General features: G+C 40.4%; 1 protein-coding gene across 2 annotated transcripts in view; it reads right to left on the bottom strand.

Moving 5' to 3' along the window:
* SH2D4B (SH2 domain containing 4B) overlaps positions 1–25,044 on the bottom strand; it is a 116,019-nt gene that overhangs the window by 50,307 nt on the left and 40,668 nt on the right. For both annotated transcript variants that reach the window (XM_053663988.1, XM_053663989.1), the window contains exons 2-3: positions 19,458–19,617; positions 17,417–17,564 (exon numbers count right to left, since the gene is read on the bottom strand). In XM_053663988.1, coding sequence (XP_053519963.1) covers positions 17,417–17,564; positions 19,458–19,617 — 308 coding nt within the window. The remainder of the gene's footprint in view (positions 1–17,416; positions 17,565–19,457; positions 19,618–25,044) is intronic.

Below are 25,044 nucleotides of genomic sequence, written 5' to 3'. Positions count from 1 at the left end.
GTGCTTCTCAGATAAGATCAAATTCAAGGAGTTCATCATTACCAAGCCCTTATTATATGAAACGTTAAAGGAACTTACCTAAGAAAAAGAAGATAAAAAAGGTGAACAGTGAAAGGACAGCAAACTCAGTTATTAACAACCACACCTAAAACAAAAGCAAATTAAGAGGACAGCTAGATCAGGAGTGGAAACATAGAAATGAAGATCTCATGGAGGGTTAGCAATAGGGGAATGGGAGGAGGAGAAGGGGGAGAAGGTACAGAAAATAAGTAGCATAGATGGTAGGTAGAAAATAGATGGGGGGGGCAAGAATAGTATGGGAAATATAGAATCTAAAGAACTTGAGACACGTGGTCATAAACTAAAGGGGGAGAATGGTAGGGGAAGGGGTGTGCAGGGTGGAGGGGAATGAAGGGGGGGAATAGAACAACTGTAATGGCATAATTAATAAAATATTTTTTTTTAAAAAAACTTGCCTTTTCAATAGGCAACAGTTTTTTTCTTTTTTCTTAAAATAATGATACATTTTATAATTAATGGAACCTTAAGTTTAATAAAATATAATAATATGATGACTTCTTTCAAGTATTTTTCTTAAGTTAATAATTGTTTTATGTTGAAGTTGAATATTAACTGTTCCCAAACTTCTTTAATATCTGTAAGGAATCTTTCTCTGTGTTTAATCAAGTGCTTTTTATTATAACAGATAATAGAGCAGTTATCTTTTCCCAAGAGATACCCCTGCCCTCAGACACAATCTTACCTTCTTCTCTGATCTCAGTGGGTCTGTCTAGGTCTCCTGACCATCCATCCATCCACCACCCTCACCTCTCAGCCTTTCCTGAGTTGGAGCCCTTGATTTGTTGTTCTAAGTTTTCTTTTTTGGCCACTTCCTCATTTTGTAGTATTTCTCAGGTAAATATGCACAAAGAAACACTTTCTGAGTCTTGTCTGAAAACATCTATATATGCTACCCTCACATATAACTGCTAATTTAGCTAAGCTCATAGAATTTGATTAATACTCATTTCTTGCAGAATTTGGAAGACTATACCTTCTTGCCTTCTTGCCTTCTAGCATCTAGAACTGCAAGTAGTATTCTCATTCTTCTGTGTAAGGCAATAATTTTTTTATCACTGATGTTTTGAAATTTTTTAAAATTATGTGCCTTGGTTTGGATTTTCTTTCATTGACTCTGTTGGATATTCAAGGTGCACTCACCCAGGAGTCTCAGGTCCTTCCAGTCTAATACATCTTGGCTTAGGATTTCTTGCACAATTTCTTCTCTCATTTCTCTTTTTGCTTTCTAGAACTTCTACTATTCAAAAACTGGACTTCCTGAGTTGATCTTCTAAGTGCCTTATCATTTCTCTCTTATTTTCCATCTCTTGTCTTCTTGGTTCTATTTCCTGGTTGATTTCACTGACTTTATCTTCCATACCTTCTACTGAATTTTTTATTTCAGCTCTTGCATTTGCACCTCCCTAGAGCTCTTATTCTTTGGTTGTTCCCTTTTGCTTCATTGCATCCTGTACTTGTTTCATAAATGCAATAGCCCACCTCTAAGGGCTTTAGAGCTCTTTCATCCTCATATTCTGATTTAGGCCTATTCCATCTATTTTGGGTTTTTTGCTTTTTGGGTTTTTTTTTAAGTTTGTTTCATTTAGTGCTTGTCATTCATGGTAGAGGCCTTCCTCAGATGTCCGATGCTCCCTGACTGTTCATATTCAAGAGGGAAAATACATATCCGAATGGGAGGCTCGGCATGTGTAGTAGACAGGGCTTCCTGGAGAGGTGAGCTTCACTCTAAGGTAAATGGGTGAAGAACCAGCCATTTCACTAAGGAAACCTTGAGTGCAAGAATCCCGGGTTCCTTTCTCTGAGATTATTCAGTGTTTATTCCATCTTACTCGGGTGAGGTCTGACCACCAGCATTCCAGGAGTCTAGGTTAAAGGCAGGTTGCAGGCAGGAGAGCCTTCAGACCCAAGCTAGCAGGACCCTTCATGGGAACACAATGCTTCGAAGTGCCTTCTTTGCAAATTTCCCCCAAGTCCCACCAGGAATGGCCAGGAAGAGTACTCTAGGATTGGCAGGCACAGCAGTTCCACACAGGTAAGGTGTCCCAGACCTGTACTGCATGAACCTAGTCCCTGTTACTCCCCTTCAGGGTGCTCACTGGCTCTCTCCTCCATGAAGAGGGTTAACCAAATGCCCCAAGGAACTAGAACTCATGTTTATGGAGTCATCCTGGGGCCCAGGGGCCAGGCCATGGTACTGTAAAGGTGGCATAGCAAGCGAATGAATCCAACTCACCAGCAGAGCATTTTCATCACAGGATCAGAGAAGATTGAGTCACCAGAATGGAGTTAACAGGCTGATTTTATGTGGCTCAAGCTGTTAATTTGTTATAGAAAAAAACACCACAAAAAATACTAACTGACCCCATGCACCCTAAGAGGAACCCTGGCTCCAGGTGCCACTGTTCAGAGTTCAGGCCTTTACTTAATCCTCCTGTTTCAAAACTTCCCCTCCCATGCTCTCTTTCCTTGACTTGACACACTGAGCCCTAAACCTTTTCCTTAACTCCCCACCTCCTTCTGGTCAGAGGGAGTATGCAGTCGCTTGGAAGGAGCAGTGTGCACAGAATTAAGTGATAGAATCTAGGAAGCTACTTTAGACTACATGACCAGCAGTCCTCTCAGAAGAGGTGACATGATCGGAGACCTGAACAATAAGAAGAGGCAAATAAGTGAAGATCAGAAAGAAGAAATTTCCAGAAGGAACCACAAGTGCAATGGCCCCAGAAATGCAAATGTGTTTGGCATGTTGGAGTATGTAGAATTATCCATTGTGGCTGGAAGAAAAAAATGTCAAAATTCTATTTTTGATGAGTTATACATGTCAAGAGGCCTGCTATTAGCAGTGGTATGTGTGAGCCTGGGGCTTCAAGGCAAGTTCAGGCTGCAGACACTGAGAAGTCATCTGTGTGGGATATGCTTCTCAGCCACGGCACTTAATGTAGTCACTAAGAGAAATAACATGGATCAAATGGAGGAGTGAGTGTCTTGGGGCACTCCTCCATTTAAAACTTGAGAGAAAGAATGGGAGTCAGAAAGGAACTTGAGAAGGAGCCAAGGGATAAGATAAAAATCCAGAAGGGCCAATGTCTGTAGGGGAAGCCAGGCGAAGAAAGCATTTCGAGTAAAAGGAAGTAAACTGAGTTTCAGGTTGCTGAGACCTCATAAAAGATAAGGACAGCAAAGCCACAAGGGACTTAGGGATGAGGCCACAGGACGTGATGGCAGACCTTGACAAGAGCAACCATAGAGGAGTGGATGGGCAGTGTCCAGGAAGCAAGGGCAGAGAGTGGAAGTGACCACAGACAACCCTTTTGACATTTCCTATAAAAACGAACAGAAACAGGAGGTGGCAGCTAGTAGGGAATGTGGACTTAAGCTGGAAATGGGGGGGAGTTGGTTGGTTTTAAGATGGGAAATAACCAGAACAGAGCATTACCTACTAACACAAAAATTAGAACCAGAATCTGATTACAAAGCAGAGAAAGTTGAGCTTTATCCCAAAGCTGTATTTCACCTTCATTAGTCACTAGCATCTCAATAGCACAAAAATCACCCTTCACACTGATACAACACTTCACAGTTTGTACAGAGGGTTTTCCATTCCTCTCCGGGGCTCCCTAAGCTCTGACCACAGTCACTGCCTCCTTCACTCAATACACAGGTCACTGACCAAGACAGCTTCCACCCAGGTATTTCAGATCTATCACCTGCCCATGGGGGTCTTTCTTGCAGGTGCAGGTTTCAAGGAAAGTGCAGATAGGACAGGCCTGTCAGAGCCAGAGAGGCTTCAATGTCCTGGCACCACTCCCTCATACAGATAAGGGGTGTAGAGATAAAGCTGCCAAAACAAAGTGCCATAGACCAGAGGGCTTAAACAACAGACATGTATTGTCCCATACTTCCAGAAGTCCAAGATCAAGGTGTCAGCAATGCTGGTTTCATTCTGAGGCCTCTCTCCTTGGCTTGTTTCTTTACATGGTCTTTTCTCTGGGTTCACACATATCTGTATCCAAATTTCCTCTTCTCATATGAACACCAGTGATAATGAATTAGGGCCTACCCTAAAGACTTCACTTCATGATCTCTCTTTAAAGATCTCATCTTCAAATACCTTTACAACTGTGATACTGAGGGTTGGGACTTCAACATATGTATTTTAGGGGACACAATTTAGCCTATAACAAGGAGGCTGCACCACAGAGAAAGGTCATGATTGGCCTACAATGGACAAGTGGAATTTGGCCACTCAACTCAAATTACAATGCAGTGTTCCTATTCCAATTAGCTGTGGCTAACATAAAGCAGCTAGTAAAATGGCAGCACCCATTGTCCCATCCTTCAACCCCTGGTAGCCACTGTTTTACCCTCTGCCTCTACAAGTTCAACTTTAGCATAATGTCCTCCAAGTTCATCTATGTTGTTGCAAACGGCAGAATCTTCTCCTTTTCAACACAAATATTCTGTTGTGTGTCTATATGTATACCACATTTTCTTTATTCATTCATCAGTTATGTCAGATGAATAAATTCTGGAGATCTAATGTACAGCATGGTGACACTTAATCCTGTAGTGTATACTCGAAATTTTCCAAGAAAGTAAATTATAAGTGTTCTCACCATACATATATTAAAAAAGCTAACTAGGTAGGGTGATGAATATGTTAATTAGCTTGGCTATGGTCATTGTTTTACAATGTAAACAGATATCAAAACCTAATGTACACCTTAAATACATGCAATTTTTATTTTCCAGTTAAACATCAATAAAGTTGAAGGGAAATCACCCCAAATAAAAGTCTAAACAAATAAATAATTGGCAGTGCCCTTGTTCACTCATTCCTCTTCACCTGAGAGCCAGCACCAGCACCAGCACCAACACCAGCATCCACAGCGACCTCCCTCCCACAGGAGAATGACTGGCCTCTGACTGTGACAAAGCAAGCTCTTCACAAGGATGAAGACAACAAAAGAAAACATTGTGCAGCTACAAATACAGAGGATTGCCTCTTTCTCTCCATGGCCTTGCTAAAGTGCTCAACCCTCACAGGTTAAATTGCTAAAAACTCTCATTTTCACTGCTACCATCAGAATACTTTGGCCCACTGTGATCACTGAAGAAAGCCCATCTTTCTTCTGTTTAGCAGCCAAAGGCAATGCAGCCAAAAGATAGACACTCCCCCCTTCTACCTCAGGAATCGATTGCCTTTTTCTGGCAAAGAAAGGCCCTCTGAACTGTCCAGCTTATTCAATCCCCCTTCTCCTGATAACCCATCAGTAACAGCACACCACAGAAGCCCACAGAGGCCCAGTCCGCCTCACCCCAGTGGAAAATATCACCAAGCGAGATGCTTTTTCTGGAAGACACGGTGGTTTTTGTTGTTAGTCTGACCCCAGTAATACCACTGGTTTTTGTGAGGTGATAAAAGGGCAGGGCCAGGCCTGTGTCATATGTTCCTCCAGCACCAGTTCCCAGCACAGGGCCTACCAGCTGGTAGGTGCTCCATAAGCACTGACCAGAGGAGTGAATGAATTAATGAGCAGGTGAAGATAAGGTTTGTGATGATCCATGACGGGGAAAGGGTAAACCACATCATGTTGTCTTGTTGATACCAGCCTTATCCAGGAGAAACTTAGATAAAGTCTACACAATTTTCAAGAGAAAATAGAAAAATAGAATTTTCCAACCACTTGTGGTATTATCAGGAATAAGGCAGAGATAGTTTCTATAGCTATACAGGATGTTATTAAGTGGCCAAAATGAACTCCAACCTTAAAGAAGAAAAAAAGAGAGAGAGTGGCTTTAAATAGAAAATGGAGTAAAATTAAAGGACAAGCTAACTGTACTAACTGTGTCTGCTGCTCACCAGGGAAAATGGCAAAGGTGGAAGGGAGCCTGGGAGGCAGTGAAGGAGGTCATAGGACCTCAGGCAGACAGAGAAAGCAGGATCCTTACTGTCCATGTTCTGTGGTCTTAACCAGAGGAAGAAGCATCCAAAAAGAAGTCTCAGGAGCTAAGAATGCAGGAAAATAAAATGCAGATTTTATTTAACCTCATAATCCCTTATTTTCTAAAGCAACACTTTTATATGCATGTAAATTGCACTCAAATTGCACCAGCCACAATAGAAGGGTTTTTAAAAACAGGCTTCCAGCTGTCTGTATCTTCTATTTTTACATTCTCTCTTTAACCTGACACAAGATTCAGAGATTGCCTCCTGCCCCCACTTTCTAAAATAAATTTTCACTGTTATCTTTCCTGTGATGAGGAGAATTTGCAGAACCTACCTACATCCTCAGCACGGGCTGCCCAGCTAACCTCTACAGCCACCAGCTTCTTATTCAGGTACTCTACTCCATCCTCCACCATCTCCCTTAGCACATGCAGTCAAGCACATTTCCTCTGAGTATGCATCTCCTTCTCAGTAGGAGAGGAGTGTCATGTACTCATCCCACAGCCTTGGGCTCACTTTTGCTCTTTGCTTTCCCTCATCCCAACACCTACCTGCTGCCAAGCCGTACTGATTTTACCACCACTATTTCTCTATCTCCACCCCCTTCTATCTCCCTCCATAGTTGCAGGCTCATCATTTCCCACCTCGACCATTGCAAACATTTCCTAAATGGCCCATCCTTCCCCCTAAACTTGCATCACTTGAATCATACTGTCGCCACCAGTTGGCCTCATACAACTGTATCTGACCATGTCCCTCTTTGTATTGAGATCCTGACAGCTCTGCTTTGTCCACAAGAACAGTCCACTCCTTGATGTGGCAGCCAAGGGTTCAACAGCCCACCTTTTGAGGTTTACATCTACCCCCAGCCATCATGTGCTTTCTTCCCTCCCCTCAGCAGAATGTTCATCATTCCACATATCTCCATTTCCTGTCTCTTCTGTGCCCAGACTCCTGGAGGTGCTTCTCTACCCTCCATTTTGCTGACAGAGTTGTTGCTCTGTGCCCTGGGACCATGGAAGCCTTCTGAGAGTAGGGAGCCAATTGCTACCACCACCATCCCAAACAACCTGCACTTAGGTTCTCAGAAAAAAAGAAAATTAAATAAAATTAATGTTGTTGGTGCACTGCTGCATGCAAGACTCACATTCTGTTAGAATCTTGGAATTGAAAGACACAATAAAAATGATCTAAGCTAATCCCTAAGCTGATGCATAAATTCCTTTTGCAAAGCTGTCTCAGGTATCTATTGCTGAGTAACAAACTACCAGAAAACTGAGTTCTTTAGAACAACCACCATTTTACTTGCTTGTGATTCTATAAAAATAATTCAAGTAGAGCTTGGCTAGGTGGCCCTTCTACTCCACATTGTGTCCGCTGAGGTCAATAACTTAGTTTAGGTCATTTACTGGGAAAACCAAGAATGTTTCATTCACATGTCTGGTGCCTCCTCCACACAGCCTCTTTCTCTCTGGCTAGTTTAGGTTACAAACCTTAGAGCATGTAATCTAATGTAGAAGGGCTTCTTATAGGCAGCTCCCCAAAGTAAACATTGACAAAGGGACAAAAAAGCAGAAGCTGCAAATCTCTTAAGAGCCTGTCCTTAAAAGTTACAGAGTCATTTTTACATATCAAAGTGCATTGTACAGATCAAAGCTACATAGGCAGAGGAGGGGAAAGAGATCCCTTCTCAAAGGAGGAATGGCAAAGAATTTGCCACCAGCCATATCTAATCCACCACAGACATATTTTCAGATTGTTTCAGCCTTTGCTTAACCATTTCCTGTGATGAAGAGCTCATCACTACAACAAAGGAGGTTTATTTACAGACAGCTATGACAGAAAATTTCCCAGCGCATAAACCAGGACCACGTAACCTGAGTCCATTCATAATCCAATGTTTCTGACACGCGTGCCCTAGTCAGCCCCTCTGAAACCTTGCAGACACTACTTGCATTTCTGAAGCTCCTCAAAATGCACTTAGGTAGGCAGGATTACTATGTATATTTGAGTTTGAACCTTTGCATTTAGCAAATTAAGTTTTAAAACAAAAACAAACACAGACTGACCATCACCTTCTTTGAAAACAATACCAAAAACCTGCATTTGGGTCCCTCAGAAAATCTGAGGGCCTGACTTGCTAAACCTTCTGTGAACCCTAAACAGAATGGTCAGCCCACAGTTTATCATTCCTCAACACTAAGGTTCAGAAGCAGCCCCTCAACCACAAAAAAAATCTGCTAGGAACTCAATCCCTTTGTAATCTATCTGTGAACTGACCCCCTGCACCACTGAGCCACCCTCCCAGCATTTGAGCCTCAGCCCTCCTCTAGGGAAGAGAACGGCCAGACATTGGAACAAGTGACTCTTACTGTTAGAGATATATAAAAAGATTTGGTTCTCTTACCCAACAGATATAAGTAATCATATGCAAAATCCAACAATGTAAACTAAACATTTCTCTTCTGTGGACTGGATTTTAGATGCTATTATAGAATTATTGTTCATTTCAGCATGTATGATAATGATTATTGTGGCTATGCAGGGAAAATGTTCTTATACTTTGGAGATGCCTGCTGAAGGACCTCAGGTTTGATCAGGAATAAGCAAACAAAGGCTCCCAAGCCAAATATGGATTCAACCTATTATTTAAAAGAAAGTGTTATTGGAAAAACCACACCATTTGTTTATATGGTGTCTATGGCAGCTTTTGTGCCTCAATGGCCTAGTTCATTAGTTGTCACAGAGACAATATGGCTCACAAAGCCTAAAATGTTTACTATCTGGCTCCTTATAGAAAATACATTGCTGCCCTGGCTGGGTAGCTCAGCTGGTTAGAATGTCATCTCAATACACCAAGGTTATGGGTTTGATTCTGTGCTCAAAGCACACATAAGAATCAACCAATGAATGCAGAAATAAGTGGAACAACAAATCTCTCTCTCTCTCAAAAATCAATCAATAAAAAAAAAATAGATTGTTTAGCCCTGCATTAGAGTGTATGATCTCTGCAATTTCCTTTCTAACTATTCAGCAAAACAACAGCAAAAAAAGTATATACATGTGTGTGGATGTATATTTATAAATATATGTGTGTACACATGCACAGTTGGGTTGCCAATGCCTGGAAAAATGAAAATCCTTGTGTAACTTTTGACTCCCCCGAAACCTAGCTATTAATAGCCTACTGTTGACTGTAAGCTTTAACATAAATAGTCGATTAACATATTTTTATGTTGTATGTTTTATACATTATATTCTTATAATAAAGTAAGCTACAGAAAAGCAAATGTTAAGAAAATCTTAAGGAAGAGAAAATACACTTACAGTATTTATTGAAAAATGCACATATAAGAGGACTCAGGCAGTTCAAGCCTATGTTGCTCACCTGTACATATGTATGTCTATATGTGTATAGAGAGAAGAAGAAAGAGTGCAAATGTGGCAAAGTATTAATAATGGGTGGATTTAAGTGGAGAGTATATGAGTATTCATTTAATTTTTCTTTCAACCTTTCTGCAAATTCAAAAATTTTTTATAAAATGGTTTGAGAGTAAATATTACTTTACTTAATAACTCAGAAAATTTTCCTAAAATATAACTCAAGGGAAAATTAAACAAGTAGAGATACCCAGAAACAGAATGCAAGATGATGGAGGAGTAAATGGAAGCCACACTAACTTAGTCACAGAACCAATCTGGAATTACAACTAAATTGTGGAGAAATCACCCAGAAAAGACTACTGAACAATAGCAAGAGAGAAGCCTTATAACCTCAAACAAACAGAAGAATCATCTTCATCACTAACTGACAGGTAAGGAGTGCAGTGGGAACTCAAGAGGGCTGGCTGGGCATCCACAGGCATCAGCACCAGAGGGATAATTAAACAACTGGTTGGGTCCACCTGAGATGTGTGGGATCCAAACCCCAAGCTGAGATCACCAGCCTAGAGCACCAGAGTCTCAAAAAGTGTGCAGATAACAACCAGCAGCAAAAAGCAGCAGGGTTGTTCTCTCCAGAGACACATAGCTGGAGACACAAAGAGCCGTTTAAAGGGCCAACACATAAATTTTCATTTGCAGGCAGTTATCCAGGGCTCTAGCAAAGACAGGAGCAGAGTGGACTAAAGACACTTGAGGAGAGACTGGGAGTAGAAGCTTTGGGGAGAGAACTGAGAGAGTAGCCAAAAGCATTCCAGTGCTAAGTCATCCCCCATACTGCAGCAGCCATCCTGCTCAGGCAGACCTGCCCTATGAGCAGCAGCAACCTGAGGGGAAACAACATCCCTGCCCCCAGGAGAGAATCTGCTCTGGCTCTGTCATGCTTAAGCATGATGGCTGAATGCAAAGTGACTAAATTAACAACTAATGGAGAGAGCCACAGATAGTATATACCTGGCAAAGGCAGGGGCAGAGTGGACTAGAGGAGAGGAAATTGTTTGAGGAGAGACTGGGGACAGAGGCTTTGGGACAGAGCTGAGAAAATAACCACTGGGATCCTGGTGCTGAGTCATCGCCTCTATGGCAGCAGCAATCCTGCTCAGGAAGACCACTTTTCTTCAAACAGCAGCAGCCTGAGGAGAAACAATAACCCCAATCTCAGATATGATTCTGTCCCACCCTATGGGGCAGTCTCAGAGGAGACTGCCTAAGGTCAGAAGGAGTCAGCATCTGACATCACCAGAGGAGGAGGATCCAGAAAGGAAAAACAGTGGTAAATACTAGAGGCTACTGAGATGAAACCCACTGTGGTCTTCTCCATGACTATGGATATTTTCTTTCCTGCATAGCTTTTTAACATTCATTTCTTGTCCATCAAGTTTGTGCATATTGTTACTAGATTTTATACTATAGTTCCTTTCTTTCCTTTCATATAATAGTCCTAATTTCTTTATACCCTTACTAATACTGGTTAATTTGCTGTAGATAGTGGAATTGCATCAGGAGCGGGGTGCAGATATTTTTCCAGATGCGGGTTTGTTCCCTGGGCTTTGTGGTTTTTTTCTGGCAGCACCTGCACAACAGCATACAAGACCTGGTGGGTAAAGTTACCCTCAGTCAACCAGCAGAAGGTAAGGACTTACCAAAGAATGACCCCAATTACATCCAGAGAGCTAACATAAATGGCATAAAGAGCACACTAACAGAATCAAGTTCAGGAGCTCAAGGAAACTGCACCACTGAATCTCATAGGTCTCCTACCGTAGAATTTCACAACACAAATTCAGGAAGTCAGAACAGATCAATTTAAGAAGCACAGGCTAACAAGAAGAGTCTCACAAACAATGTGAAGACAAATAAATAAACCCCAAATGAAAGGAAAGGAGGAAGTCTCAGAAAGAATGCCAAATGAAACAGAGGCAAATCAACTATCAGATATTGAGTTCAAAACAATGGTTATTAGGAAGCTCAATGAGCTCAGTGACAATTACGAAAAACTACAGGGAAGCTATAAGGTACTTACTGTGAATTACATCGGCATGAAAAAGAATACAGAAACAATCAATAAAAGCCAAGAGGAAATGAAGACTACAGTTTCTGAACTGAAGAGCACAGTAGAAGGAGTCAAAAGCAGGCTAAATGAGGCAGAGGTTGAATCAGCGAGCTAGAGAACAAGGTAGAAAAAACTCCCAGAAATAGCAAGAAAAGACAAAAAGACAAAAAAACCACAAAGAGAGGTTAAGGGAACGGCAGGAAACATTAAATGTAATAATATCTGTATAATAGGGACCCAGAAAGAGAAGAAGATGAGCAAGAGATAGAAAACCTGTTTGAAAAAGAATGATGGAAAACCTCCCTAATTTGGTGAAAGAAAAAGTCACACAAATCCAGGAAACACAGAGAGTCCCAATCAAGAGGAACCCAAAGAGGTCCACACCAAGACACATCATAATTAAAATGGCAAAATTCAAAGACAAAGAGAAAATCCTGAAGGCAGCAAGGCAGAAACAGAAAGTAACATACAAGGGAGCCCCAATAAGACTAGCAGCTGACTTCTCAACAGAAACACTACAAGCCTGAAGGGAATGGCAATAAATATTACAAGTAATGGAAAATAAAGTCCTGCAACCAAGAATACTCTATCCAACAAGGCTCTCTAAATGGAAGGTGAAATAAGGAGTTTCCCAGACAATAAAAATGGCTGAAAGAGTGCACCTCCACCAAACCAGCACTGCAAGAAAATGTAAAGGGACTGCTTTAAGAAAAGGAAAAAAATGAGAGAGAGGAACAAAGGTAAGAAGGGAGTAAAACAGCAATGAATAAGTAACTATCAATGATAACTTAAATGTAAATGGATTAAGTGCTCCAATCAAAGGACATAGGGTAGCAGAATGAATAAGAAAACATGACCCACACATATGCTGCCTACAAAAGACCCACCTCTGAACAAAAGACCTACACAGACTGAAAGTGAAGGGCTGGAAACAAATATTACAAGCAAACAGAAAGGAGAAAAAGCCAGGGTAGCAATACTCATATCAGACAAAATAGACTTCAAAAAAAGAGCCATAAAAAGAGACCCAAAAGGTCACTTCATAATACTCAAGGTAAGATGCATCAGGAAGACACAAATATTAAACATATATGCCCCATATAGAAGCACTAAAATATATAAGGAAAATCTTGGATAACATCAAGAAAGATATAGACAGCAACACACTTATACTAGGAAGTTTTAACACTGTACTGTCAAAAATGAATAGATCGTCCAAACAAAATATCACTAAGGATATTGCAGCATCGAACAATGCCCTAGATCAAATGGACTTAACTAATATCTATGGAACTTTTCATTTCAAATAAGTAAAATACAAATTCTTTTCAAATGCACATGGAACATTTTCAAAGATATCCCACATGGTAGGACACAAAACAAGCCTCAACAAACTCAAGAAAATTATAATTATATCAAGCATTTTCTCAGACAACAAAGGCCTGAAACTAGAAAACAACCTCAAGGAAAAAACTCAAAAACACTCAAATTCATGGAGGTTGAATAGCATGCTATTAAACAATGAATGAGTTAAGAATGAGATCAAGGAAAAAATCAAAAAGTTTCTAGAAACAAATAAAAAGGAACTCACAACAGTCCAAAACATATGGGACACAGCAAAAGCAGTCCTGAGAGGGAAGTTCATAGCAATACGGGCCTACCTAAAGAAGATAGAAACATTTCAAATAAACAACCTAACCCTACACCTACAAGAACTCAAGGAACAATGACAAACAAAACTCACAGCAAGGAGAAGGAAGAAATAACCAAGATCAGAGTGGAATTAAATGACATAGAGATTAAAAGTACAATTCTAAGTATCAATAAATCCAGGAGCTGGTGCTTTGAAAAGAACAACAAAATTGACAAGCCTTTAAGCAGACTCATCAAGAAAATAACAGAGAGGACCTAAATAAACAAACCAGAAATGAAAGAGGAAAGATTACAACTGATACCACAGAAATACAAAGGATTGTAAAAAAATATCACTCCAAAGAACTATACGCCAAGAAATTTGAAAACCTAGGTGAAATGGACAAATTTCTAGAAAAATATAATCTTGTGAAACTGAATCAAGAATAAACAGAAAGCCTTACCAGACCAATAACAGCTGGCAAAAGCAAAGCAGTAATCAAAACACTCCCACCACACAAATGCCCTGGACCAGACAGTTTCACAGGAGAATTTTACAAACCATTTAATGAAGAGCTAACACCTATCTTTCACAGACTATTGTAAATTACCCTAGAAGAAGGAAGACTCCCAAACTCCTTTTATGAAGCCAACATCATCCTAATCCAAAAATTAGATAAAGACACAACAAAGGAAGAAAACTACAGGCCAATATCACTGATGAACATGGATGATAGAATCCTCAACAAAATATTGGTAAACTGCATCCAGCAATATATAAAAAGAAACTATACACCATGATCAAGTGGGATTGATCCCAGGGATGCAAGGATGGTACAATATTTGCAAATCAATAAACATAATATATCACATAAACAACAGGAAGACAAAAATCACACGATCATATCAATAGAAAAAAGCATTTGATAAGATACAGCACCCACTTATAATAAAAACACTTAGCAAAGTGGGAGTAGTGGGAGCATACCTCACCATAATAAAAGCCATATGTGAGAAACCTACAGCCAACATTGTACTCAATGGGCAAAAACTTACAGCTTTCCCCCTAAGATCTGGAAAAAGACAAAGTTATTCACTTTCACCACTCATATTCAACATAATATTGGAAGTCCTAACTATAGCAAGTAAACAAGAAAAAGAAATAAAAGGCATCCAAATTGGAAAGAAGGAAGCAAAACTGTCATTGTTTGCAGATGACATGATAATATACATAGAAAGTCCTATAGACTCCATCAAAAAACTACTTGACTAATAAGTGAATTTGGAAAAACAGTGGGATACAAAGTCAATATTCAAGAATTGAAGGCATTTTTATACACCAACAATGAAATATCAGAAACAGAAATCAGGAAAAAATACCATTTGATATAGCAACAAGAATATAGAGTACCTAGGAATAAACCTAACCAAGGAGGTAAAAAAAAAAACCTGTACTCAGAAAACTAAACAACACTAAAGAAAGAAATTGAGGAAGACACAAACAAATGGAAACATGTACCATGCTTGTGGATTGGAAGAACTAACATCATCAAAATGTTCATACTACCCAAAGCAATTTAAAGATTCAATGCAATTCTTATTAACAACCAATGACATATTTCACAGACATAAAACAAACCCTTCAGAAATTGATATGGAACCACAAACAAACCCGAATAGCTGCTGCAATTTTGAAAAAGAGGAACAAAGTAGGAGGGATCACAATACCTGTTATCAAACTGTATTACAAGACCACTGTAATCAAAACAGCCTGGCAATGGCATAAGAACATAGACACATAGACCAATGGAACAGAACAGAGAACCAAGAAATAAACCTAAGTCTCTATGGTCAATTAATATTTGACAAAGGGGGAAGCATAAAATGGAGTAAAAATAGCCTTTTCAACAAATGGTGTTGGGAAATCTGGATAGCTACATGCGAAAAAAATGAATCCAATCACCAACTTACAAAAAAAATAAATTCAAGGTGGATAATAGATTTAAATATAGGTCATGAAACCATAAAAGTCCTAAAAGAAAATATAGGCAAGAAAATTTCAGATATTCCACACAGCAATATGTTCACTGATATGTCCCTTAAAGCAAGGGACACAAAGGAAAGAATAAGCAAATGGGACTTCATCGAAATAAAAAGCTTCTGCACAGCTGAAGAAAATATCAGCAAAATGAATAGGGAACAAACCATATGGGAACATATATATTTGCAATTGTTACCACAGAGAAGGGTTTGATCTCTAAAATATATAAAGAACTCACCCAACTCCACCTCAAGAAGTCAAATAATCCAATTAAAAAATGGGCAAAAGACTTAAACAGACACTTCTCCAACGAGGACATACAAAGGAACAAGAGACATGTGAAAAGATGCTCAGCATCACTAGCCATCACAGAGATGGAAATTAAAACCACAATAAGATACCACTTCTCATTGGTCAGAATGGCCATCATAAACCAATCAACAAACAAGTACTGGTGAGGCTGTGAAGAACAGGGAACCCTAGTACATTGTTGGTGAGTATGAAGACTCATACAGCCATTGTGGAAAATAGTATGGAATTTCCTCAAAAAATTAAAAATGAAAGTGCCTCTTGACCCAACAATTCCACTGCTGAGATTATACCCTAAGAATCCTGAAACACCAATTCAAAAGAACCTATGCACCCCAATGTTCATAGCAGCACAATTTACAATAGTCAAGTGTTGGAAGAAACCTAAGTGCCCAACAATAAATTAGTGGATCAAAATCTATGGTACATTTACACAAAGGAATACTGCACAGCAGAAAGAAAGGAGCTCCTACCCTTCAGGACAGCATGGATGGATCTGGAGAACATTATGCTTAGTGAAATAAGCCACATGGTAAAAGACAAATACTATATGACCTCGCCTACAAGTGGAACCTAATCAACAAAACAAACAAGCAAGCAAAATATAACCAGACACATTGAAATAAAGAACAAACTAACAATAACCAGAGAGGAGGTGCAAGGGGATAATGGGAGGGAATGGGAGAAGTGTCATCAAGGAATATGTATAAAGGACACATGCATAAAGCCAAAGATTAATCTTCTGTACTCTACAAACTCTATAATCAAAATTAAGAACAAAAACACAACACTAAGGAAAATATTTGCAATATAACTGATCTTAAAGGGCCAATGTCCTCACTACATAATCATTATGATGAAAAGGGGGTTATAACATAATTATAATGGGCAAATGCCATTAATCCACACAAATGATTTTTAAACTTTTCATCTCATGGGCACAATAAACTAATTAATAAAATTGTGTGGCACACCAAAAAATATATTTCTTGCCAATCTTACAGAAAATAGGTATAATTTTTATTCATTCACACTTTACAGCTATTGTTTTGGGTGTTGTCATTTTTTACCTAACAGTCTAAGGGAAAAGAGGTCAGTGTACCTGACTAAATAGTCAGGTGTTGCATGTCTTAAAAATTCTTGGGGCACAAGTGTTGAAAATCACTGATCTACATTTTACAAAATGATATAATTTGGGGGATTCAGAATGATTATTATTTTCTTCTTTTTGCTTATATGCATTTCTGAGTACTCTACCCTGCCCCCCGCCCAAAATGTATTATTACTGTAGTGAAAACAAAATCTCAAAATAGGGAGCAGAAATAAAATCTTTAAGGCTACCTAAACTTCTATAAATCTCCTTCACCAGCTCCAAACTCTCCCAGAATGAATAGGCATGCAAGGTTACCAACAGCTCCATATCCAGGGCCAGGAAATGTATGTTTTTCATTTCCTTGAACCCTCCAAAAACCTCAAGTTGGGAGTTGTGACTATCTTAATATTACAAACAACAAAGTAAAGACTCAGAGAAGTTCAGCAAACTTCCCAAGATCACACAGCAGTAAGCAGTAGAGTGAGAACTGCATCCTAGGCTGACCTGACTACAAACATTGTTTTTTCCGGGCCTCATTTTAGGAATCTTGGTTTGGGATGCAGAAGGCCTGAGTTCTGATGCTGGCTCTATCCCTAACTACACGTGGTCTTGGCAAGTCTCTTCCCTGTCTGACCCTCAGTTTTCTCAGCTTTACAGTGAGAAGTGGACTGGCTCAAATGATAAGTCAAGTTCCTTCCTGCTCAAACATAACAGATTTCTGTTCTCATAAAGCACTCAGTAATAATCAATGGCCAAACCTGTGGCCTGGGAGCTAAAGCAGGTGGCCACACACAGATGCCCCATGCACTGGTTCACCTTAAATTCCTCATGAATGCGCTCCTCCAGGACTTTGGCAGCCTTCCGGTCCTCCATCTCCACTTTCCACCTCTCTGCCAGGATTCGGGCTTTCTCATTGGCCAGAGCATCCCGGAACTTGTTGGTGATCTCTGCCTCCTTCTGTCTCCTTCCAAGAGAACACCAATAAGTATAAGCTCATGTGGAAACTAAAGGCCTGCATAACACCAGAAGTTCAAGTAAAAACTATGGGCAGTACTTTTTTTTTTAATATTAGTTTCACGGGCATGCCCCAATCATAAGACATTACATAACCTACTAAGTGATCATCCCAGTAAATCTCACACCACATAATTATATGTGACACCACACATAGTTATTTGAATATTATTGACTATGTTCTCTATGCTGTACTTTACATCTCCATGACTTTACTGTAACAACCAATTTGTACTTCTTAATCCCTCCACCTTGGGCAGTATTGGTTATTCTATTAGAATGACGAATGTCTCCAGTCAACAAAGCTTGATGTTGGCAAAAGCAGGGAGAAATAGGCACTCTCTTGTGTAGGGGTATAAATCAGCAAAATTGTTCTAGAAGCCAGGGGAATAAAAGAATCCAAAATACCATCTCCCATTCAAGTTTATAAAAGCATAGGTAAAAGCTGTTCATCAGAGGATTTTTATAGAATAAAAAATGGCAAATGACCTAAATGTCCGTCAACAGAACCAGTACATTGGGTTTCCCATGTAATGAAAACACTGTATAGTAATTTTTTAAAGACTTCATTTATTTTTTAGATGGGAAGGGAGGTAGAAAAAGAGGGAGAGAAATATTGATGAACCAGAAAAATATTGATCAATTACCTCTCTTGCAGGGCCCCAACTGGGGACCTGGCCTACAACTAAGGCTTGTGCCCTGACTGTGAATTGAACCCATGACCTTTCAGTTTGTGGGATGATATCCCAACCCACTAAGCTACATCAGTCAGGGCAGTAATCTTAAATAATGTTGTAAATATATATTAATCAATTTACCGTGGTGTAAATAAAGCAGTTTACAAAACATGTCCTGAAGGTCCCCAACTTATGGTAGTTTGACTATGATTTTTCAGCTTTACAATGGTGTGAAAGGAATATACATACAGTAGAAATTGTACCTTGAATTTTGAATTTTGCTCTTTTCCCAGGCTATTGCATACTATAAGATAGTCTCTTGTGAGGCTGAGCAGTGACAGAGAGCCACAGCTCCCACACCACGAGGGCAAACAACAGTATCACTGTAGATGATACTCTACAGTGTCATCATTGTGCTAGATGATTTTGCCCAGCTGTGTGTTAATGTAAGTGTTCTGAGCACATTTAAAGTAAGCTAGGTGAGGCTGTGATGTTCAGTGGATTAGGTGTAATGAATGCATTTTCAACTTATGATATTTTCAATTTATGATGGGTATATCAGGACATAACTGCATCATAAATCAAAGAATATCTGTATTGCCTAAGTGCTCACTGTAGTTATCATATGTGGCAGGTGTTGGATTGTTATTAACAATTTTACAGTTAAAACTCTGTCACTAAAAATTGGGGTGAGGGGAAATGTTGGCATCCAAGCTTGGTGAAAAGATGTCAAAAGTTGTTTATGAAATAAGTTTGACTCCAAATCTCACTAGGGGCTCAAATGTCCATGAAAGAGAAACAAGTATATAACAAAAGCAAATCCAAACTGCTCTACTGTCCTAGTGAGATAAAAAGAAAAAGCAGGTATATGCATCATTTCGATGAATCCAAACCACATCCAAATACAAAGTGTTATTATACCCACACCATAGATGTGAAAACCAAGCCCCCAGTTAGCTCATTTCTATTTGGTGTATCCAAGATTTGAAACCACAAGGTCTATCTGATGTAAGACTTTAATGGTTTGGTCACCTAATCTTAGTTCAAAACAGGCAGTCAGCTGCCTAGTACCTCTTTCCTCCTACCCACAACCTATCACCCTTATCTGGAACCCACCCCAAGCCTCTGAGTTCAGGCCCCACCCAACACCCATTGGCACCTCTCACCAGAGCTCCTCGGCCTCCCTCTGTGCCTGCAGCCGTGCCCTCTCTGCAATCAGCTCCTCAGAGATCTCTTCATAGGGCTTGTCACCAGGGCCTTCTCCCATGATCCAGACCCAGACCTCGCCATCTGCCCCCAGGAGCCATTGGATGTGCTTGTCACTTGCTGCTTCACAACATAAGGAGGAACAAGAAAGGAAGAAGAAATAGGTCTGAGTTCTAATTGGTTGATGGTATACAACCAGTCTGCAATATGCTGTCATCAGCAAAGGGGATCCCAGAAAGATTTTGGCCTAAGTGCAGGTCCATAACTATCTCACCCTCCCACTCTCTATAGGGAGCAACGGAGCAGCCAAGTCAGCCTGCGGAAGCAGGTGTCTAAATCTAGAACTTGGTCTGAGACCAAGTGCCCCTAACATCTTCAGCAGAGAGTGCGGCACTCTCTGAAGAAAGTGATTTGTGTCTCTTTTGGACCAAGGCAGTTAGGAGCCAGTGAGCCTTCTTTTCTCTCCTCTCTCCTCTCCGTTCTTTTCTTCCTCCCTTTCTCCCACCCCTTCTGTCTACTTGCTAAAAATAAGGAATTGGAGATCATGGAGTTGCAACATGAAGTAGCTAGGCCCCTGAGTCTCTGACCAACAATTACCTGTAACATGAGCTGAAACTATATCTGTGTTGTATTAAGCCACTGAGTTTTTCAGTTTTCCTATTGCAATAGATTCTATTGATTACCATGACTAAAATGGAAATCTATCCCAAAAGTGGGGTACTGCTGAAACAAAGACATATGCTATGGGTCACTGCCTTAGCAGTTGGGTGTTGAGTGATGTTTAGTAGGCTACATGGCTGGAGATCCATGTTATGTAGGAGGAAAACACTTGGTAAAATTGTCAGACACTATAAAAGGCAGACCCCTCATGCCCTCTGAACCTGCCACTCAACGGAAAGAGACTGGAAAATAGAACATTGGTAGTGTGTGTTAGTTGCTAGTGGTTGTGTTTGGCAAGGTGTTTAGAGAAAGAAATTAGTTCAAGAAAGAATTGAGTACTTTTCAAGGAGAAATGAAAAGAAAGAGAATACAAAAATTTGGGACTTTGTAAGACTGGGAAAACCGCCTCCTTCTAGGGCCCAAATTGCAAGAGATAGAATTTTTAAAGGTTCTGTAAAACAAAGCCCCATAAGACGTATAAGGGGAATTAAGTGACCTGGGTACAAAGCACTGTGGCTGCCATGAGAATATGCTCCAGATATCTAGCTACAGGAATCATAATTGACTAAGCACTCCAGTCCCTGTGCTCTTGTGTTTGCCCAAGGCCATGCTTCACAGAGGCAGCTACCAGCCTTTGAATGAGCATGGCAGGCTCATTCCTGGGAGACACCACACTCCTCTGATGGGCAACTTCCCTGAGGCCTTGACAAACCTTCCTTGGATTAAATGTCTGCCTAGAACACCTCCATCCAACCTGACAGTTCCTGTCCCCATCACTCAAAGTCAGACTTGCACTGCAATGTGATGGCTCTCCCCACCTCCTACAGCACCCTGTCCTTTCTCATCTCACAGGTACTTTCTTAGTAAAACCTTTGTGTGTTTAATCTCAGCCTTATCTCTGCTCTATAGAGGAGCCAAGCTAACACAAACACAAACACATTAAGAGTGCAATCTCTTGCACTTATTTTTACAAAGAGCCTAAGGCAGGTGCTCTTCATTTGAAAGGGAGAGAAATAGAGGTAAAAAGGAAAAGAGGTACATACAATTTGTGAAACATGTCTAGAAAAACTGTAGATATTGTACTAGGACATTGAAGCAAACAGATCAGAAGCCTCCTAAATTTTTGAGTCTGGACTTAAAAGCCTTAGATTGTTCAGGACTTAAACACCACTTTCAATGGCCAGGAGGCTGGTTTCAAAGACTATGCTGGTCCAATAAGAGCATGATCCTCAACACTCACTTCGGATGAAGCCAAGGGGAATAATGAGCAAGGAGGAGCCTCCTCAAGGGTGCAGCCAACATCCACTCAAGGCTGTCTTTTCACTGCCAGGGCAGGGGAACTTCACAGAGCCTGACCTATAGGACTTACAGAATGCCACAGACTAGCAACTAAGTGGGGCTCACATTCTCCCTTCTCCACAATGGATATTGTGACCCTACTTTATCACTGTACACTGTGTCTTAAAGGTGAGGGAGGAGGGTGTTTAAGTGACATGTCTTAGTCACATCCAGACCTTATACAAATGAACACAGAACTCTTGCAGACTTTGGGCTGGGTGCAGTGACTGGATGTGACTTCAGGGTGCCAACCTTAAGGAGGTAGTAAATGTATTTACATGGAGGAAAAGAAAACAATGTGTGAGTGACCAGAATGACAATTTTTAAGTGACTTGCTATGTCCAGAACCCCATTTCCTCTTCCTGAACTCAGCAGATAACTACTTTTCTGGGCTTCCCTTCAGCTCCATGGGGCCATGTGACTGAGTTTTACTCTGTGAAATGTCAGGGGAAGTGATTTGTGCCACTTTCAGACTGAGGCTCTTTGAAGTTGGTGTGTGTTGTCCACATTATGTCACTCATCCACTCAGCTGGAAATAAATTACTCCAAGATGGTGGGATTGCAAGAAGAAAGCAAAGCAAATCACAGAGGAGATACCCAATCCACCTTAAACTGTGATGTATTGAGAAATAGACCTCCATTGTATTAACCCATTGAAACATCAGTGTTTATCCATTGCAGAAGGCAGCTTTAATTCCCTTGACTAATATAGAAGAACCTTGTTATTTTTAGATGTTAAAAGCAACATAATAATAGAGGACACTGGTTTAATTATGACTGATAGAAACATGAAGAAAACCACTACTAGAATTATAAAACTTCCAAATTAATACTGGGAGAATGTAAATAAGAGGCTTACCAATCCTGCAAAACTAAGTAAAAGAAAAAAGAAAACAAAAATGTGTAGCTATTACAGCAGACACTGTCAATTACCTACCTACCATCTATTCCAGCCCACCTCCCTCCCTTACAGGAAACCCCAATTTTTTCAGGGAGTAACAGAGAACCCTCAATTTCAGGAGAGGCAAGTTCCTACCCCAGCCTCAAAATACAAATCACATTGGCCTAAACCTGTCATGGAATCTGATTCTCATTGGCAAATGACTGATCTAGAAGTGATCAGATATCTCCATTTTTGACAAAGTAGATGTAGAAAGAAGTTCCAGTGAAAGGGTTTCTTTCTCCAAACAAAAGGTAAACACTCCTTAGGAGAAAACCCATCACCCTTTACTCTTTTATCTCACCTTTGTCTTCCTCCCTGGAATGTGGAAGTGATGCCCAGAGTTGCTGAAAGACTTTGCAACCATGAGGAAGAAAGTCACACACTAAGGATGAGTAAGCAGGAAGATAGAAGGGAATGGCCCCTGATGATCTTGTTTAGCAGATAAACCAATACTATCCGTTGGTGTTCAATACTATCCATCTGGCAGTTATCTCCAGATTTCTCATCATTTGAAAGAAATAAAAAACATCAAAGAATAAAGTTCTATAATTATTAAATAAAATATAATATAAATATGAAAGTTTTATGTTATTGAACAACTGTTCTGTATTGTTATTTATAGTCAACCACATCCCTCACTGAAACAGATAACAAATACAAAATAACACAGAAGCCCTACACTGTAAGTGTACTTATTAACATGAAGACATGGGGACTTCCGCCAAGATGGAGAAGTAGGTGGAGGATCCACCTCACCTCTGTGCACAACCAAATCTAAGAACAACTATTTTTAACAGCAGTCACAACCAAGCCACACGGAAAATCGACAATACGGAGTCCAAAGGACAACTAGATACTCGGCTGGACTGGTACGAGGAGCGAGGCCAGCAGCGGAGCAGGTTAGCAAGAAAAAATTCCCGGGGCGGTGCGCGGTGCGCGCAGGCAACCAAGGGCCCTGATCGCCAGCGAGCTGGCTGCCGGAGCGCACAGGGAAGAGGCGCGGTGGGTCGGTCGCGCGCATTTACGTGCGGAGAAACCAGTGAGAAGGGAAACCCGCGCGGTGCAGCAGGCTCGCACAAGCCCGAGGCGTGTGAGTGACTGGATGCGCTGGGCTAGCGGAGAGGAATGCCATTGCTCCCTCTCTGACCCCGCCCCCACACACAGCGTCACAAACCAGCGACCTGGGTCGCCCCGTCCTGGTAAACAACTAAGGCTTCGCTCCGCTCACTTAACAGCACGAATAGACCAAAAATGGCTCTAGGACAACTCAGAGCCCCAGAACCGATAGACCTAAGTGATGAAGAAATAGCCAGTCTTTCAGATGCACAGTTCAAAACACTGGTTATAAGGATCCTTACAGAACTGGTTGATTTTAGTCACAAATTAGAGAAACATATGGAGGCTGAATTAATTGAAATGAATGCTGATACAAAAGATACCAATAGTAATGGAAAGAAAATTGGGACTCAAATCAAGGGAGAGGACCAGACAGAAGAAAAAAATGATCAAACAGAAAGGAATGAAGAAATAAGAATTCAGAAAAATGAGGAGAAGCTTAGGAACCTCAAGGACATCTTTAAACATTCCAACATCCGAATTATAGGGGTACCAGAAGGGGGAAAGGCACAACCACCAGTTGAAAAATTATTTGAACAAATAATAAAGGAGAATTTCCCCAAGATGGCAAAGGAAATAGACTTCCGAGAAATCCAGGAAGCTCAGAGAGTCCCAAAGAAGTTGGACTCAAGAAGGAACACACCAAGGCACATCATCATTACATTAGCCAAGATTAAAATGAAGGAGAGAATCCTAGAAGCAGCAAGAGCTAAGGGGACAGTCACCTACAAAGGAGTTCCCATCAGACTGTCAGCTGATTTCTCAAAAGAGACCTTACAGGCAAGAAGGGGCTGGAAAGAGGTATTCCAAGTCATGAAAACCAAAGATCTACAACCAAGATTGCTCTACCCAGCAAAACTTTCATTTAGAATGGAAGGACAGATAAAGTGCTTCTCAGATAAGACCAAATTCAAGGAGTTCATCATCACCAAGCCCTTATTATATGAAATGTTAAAGGGACTTACCTAAGAAAAAGAAGATAAAAAAGATGAACAGTGAAAGGACAGCAAACTCACAGTTATTAAGAACCACACCTAAAACAAAAGCAAACTAAGAGGACAGCTAGATCAGGAGCAGAACCATAGAAATGAAGATCTCATGGAGGGTTAGCAACAGGGGAGTGGGAGGAGGGGAAGGGGAGAGAAGGTACAGAAAATAAGTAGCATAGACAGTAGATAGAAAATAGATAGGGGGGAGGGTAAGAATAGTAGGGGAAATACAGAATCTAAAGAATTTGAGACACATGTTCATGAACTAAAGGGGGAAATGGTGGGGGAGGGGTATGCAGGGTGTAGGGGAAGGGAGGGGGGAATAGAGCAAATGTAATGGCATAATCAATAAAAAAATTTTTTTAAATAAATAAATAAATAAATATGAAATTACCTAAAAAAAAAAACATGAAGACATGAACAAAATTAATTTCTCAATTAAAAATATGAGGCTATCACATGTGATTAAAATAAAATCTAATTGTGTACTATTTAAATATA

This window comes from Artibeus jamaicensis, unplaced genomic scaffold, assembly GCF_021234435.1.
Source record: "Artibeus jamaicensis isolate MK-2021 breed Jamaican fruit bat unplaced genomic scaffold, CSHL_Jam_final contig_332, whole genome shotgun sequence".
In the NCBI taxonomy this organism is placed as follows: Eukaryota; Metazoa; Chordata; class Mammalia; order Chiroptera; family Phyllostomidae; genus Artibeus; species Artibeus jamaicensis.
The sequence above is the reverse complement of the archived record's forward strand: the minus strand, read 5'-3'. Positions and strand labels throughout refer to the sequence as shown.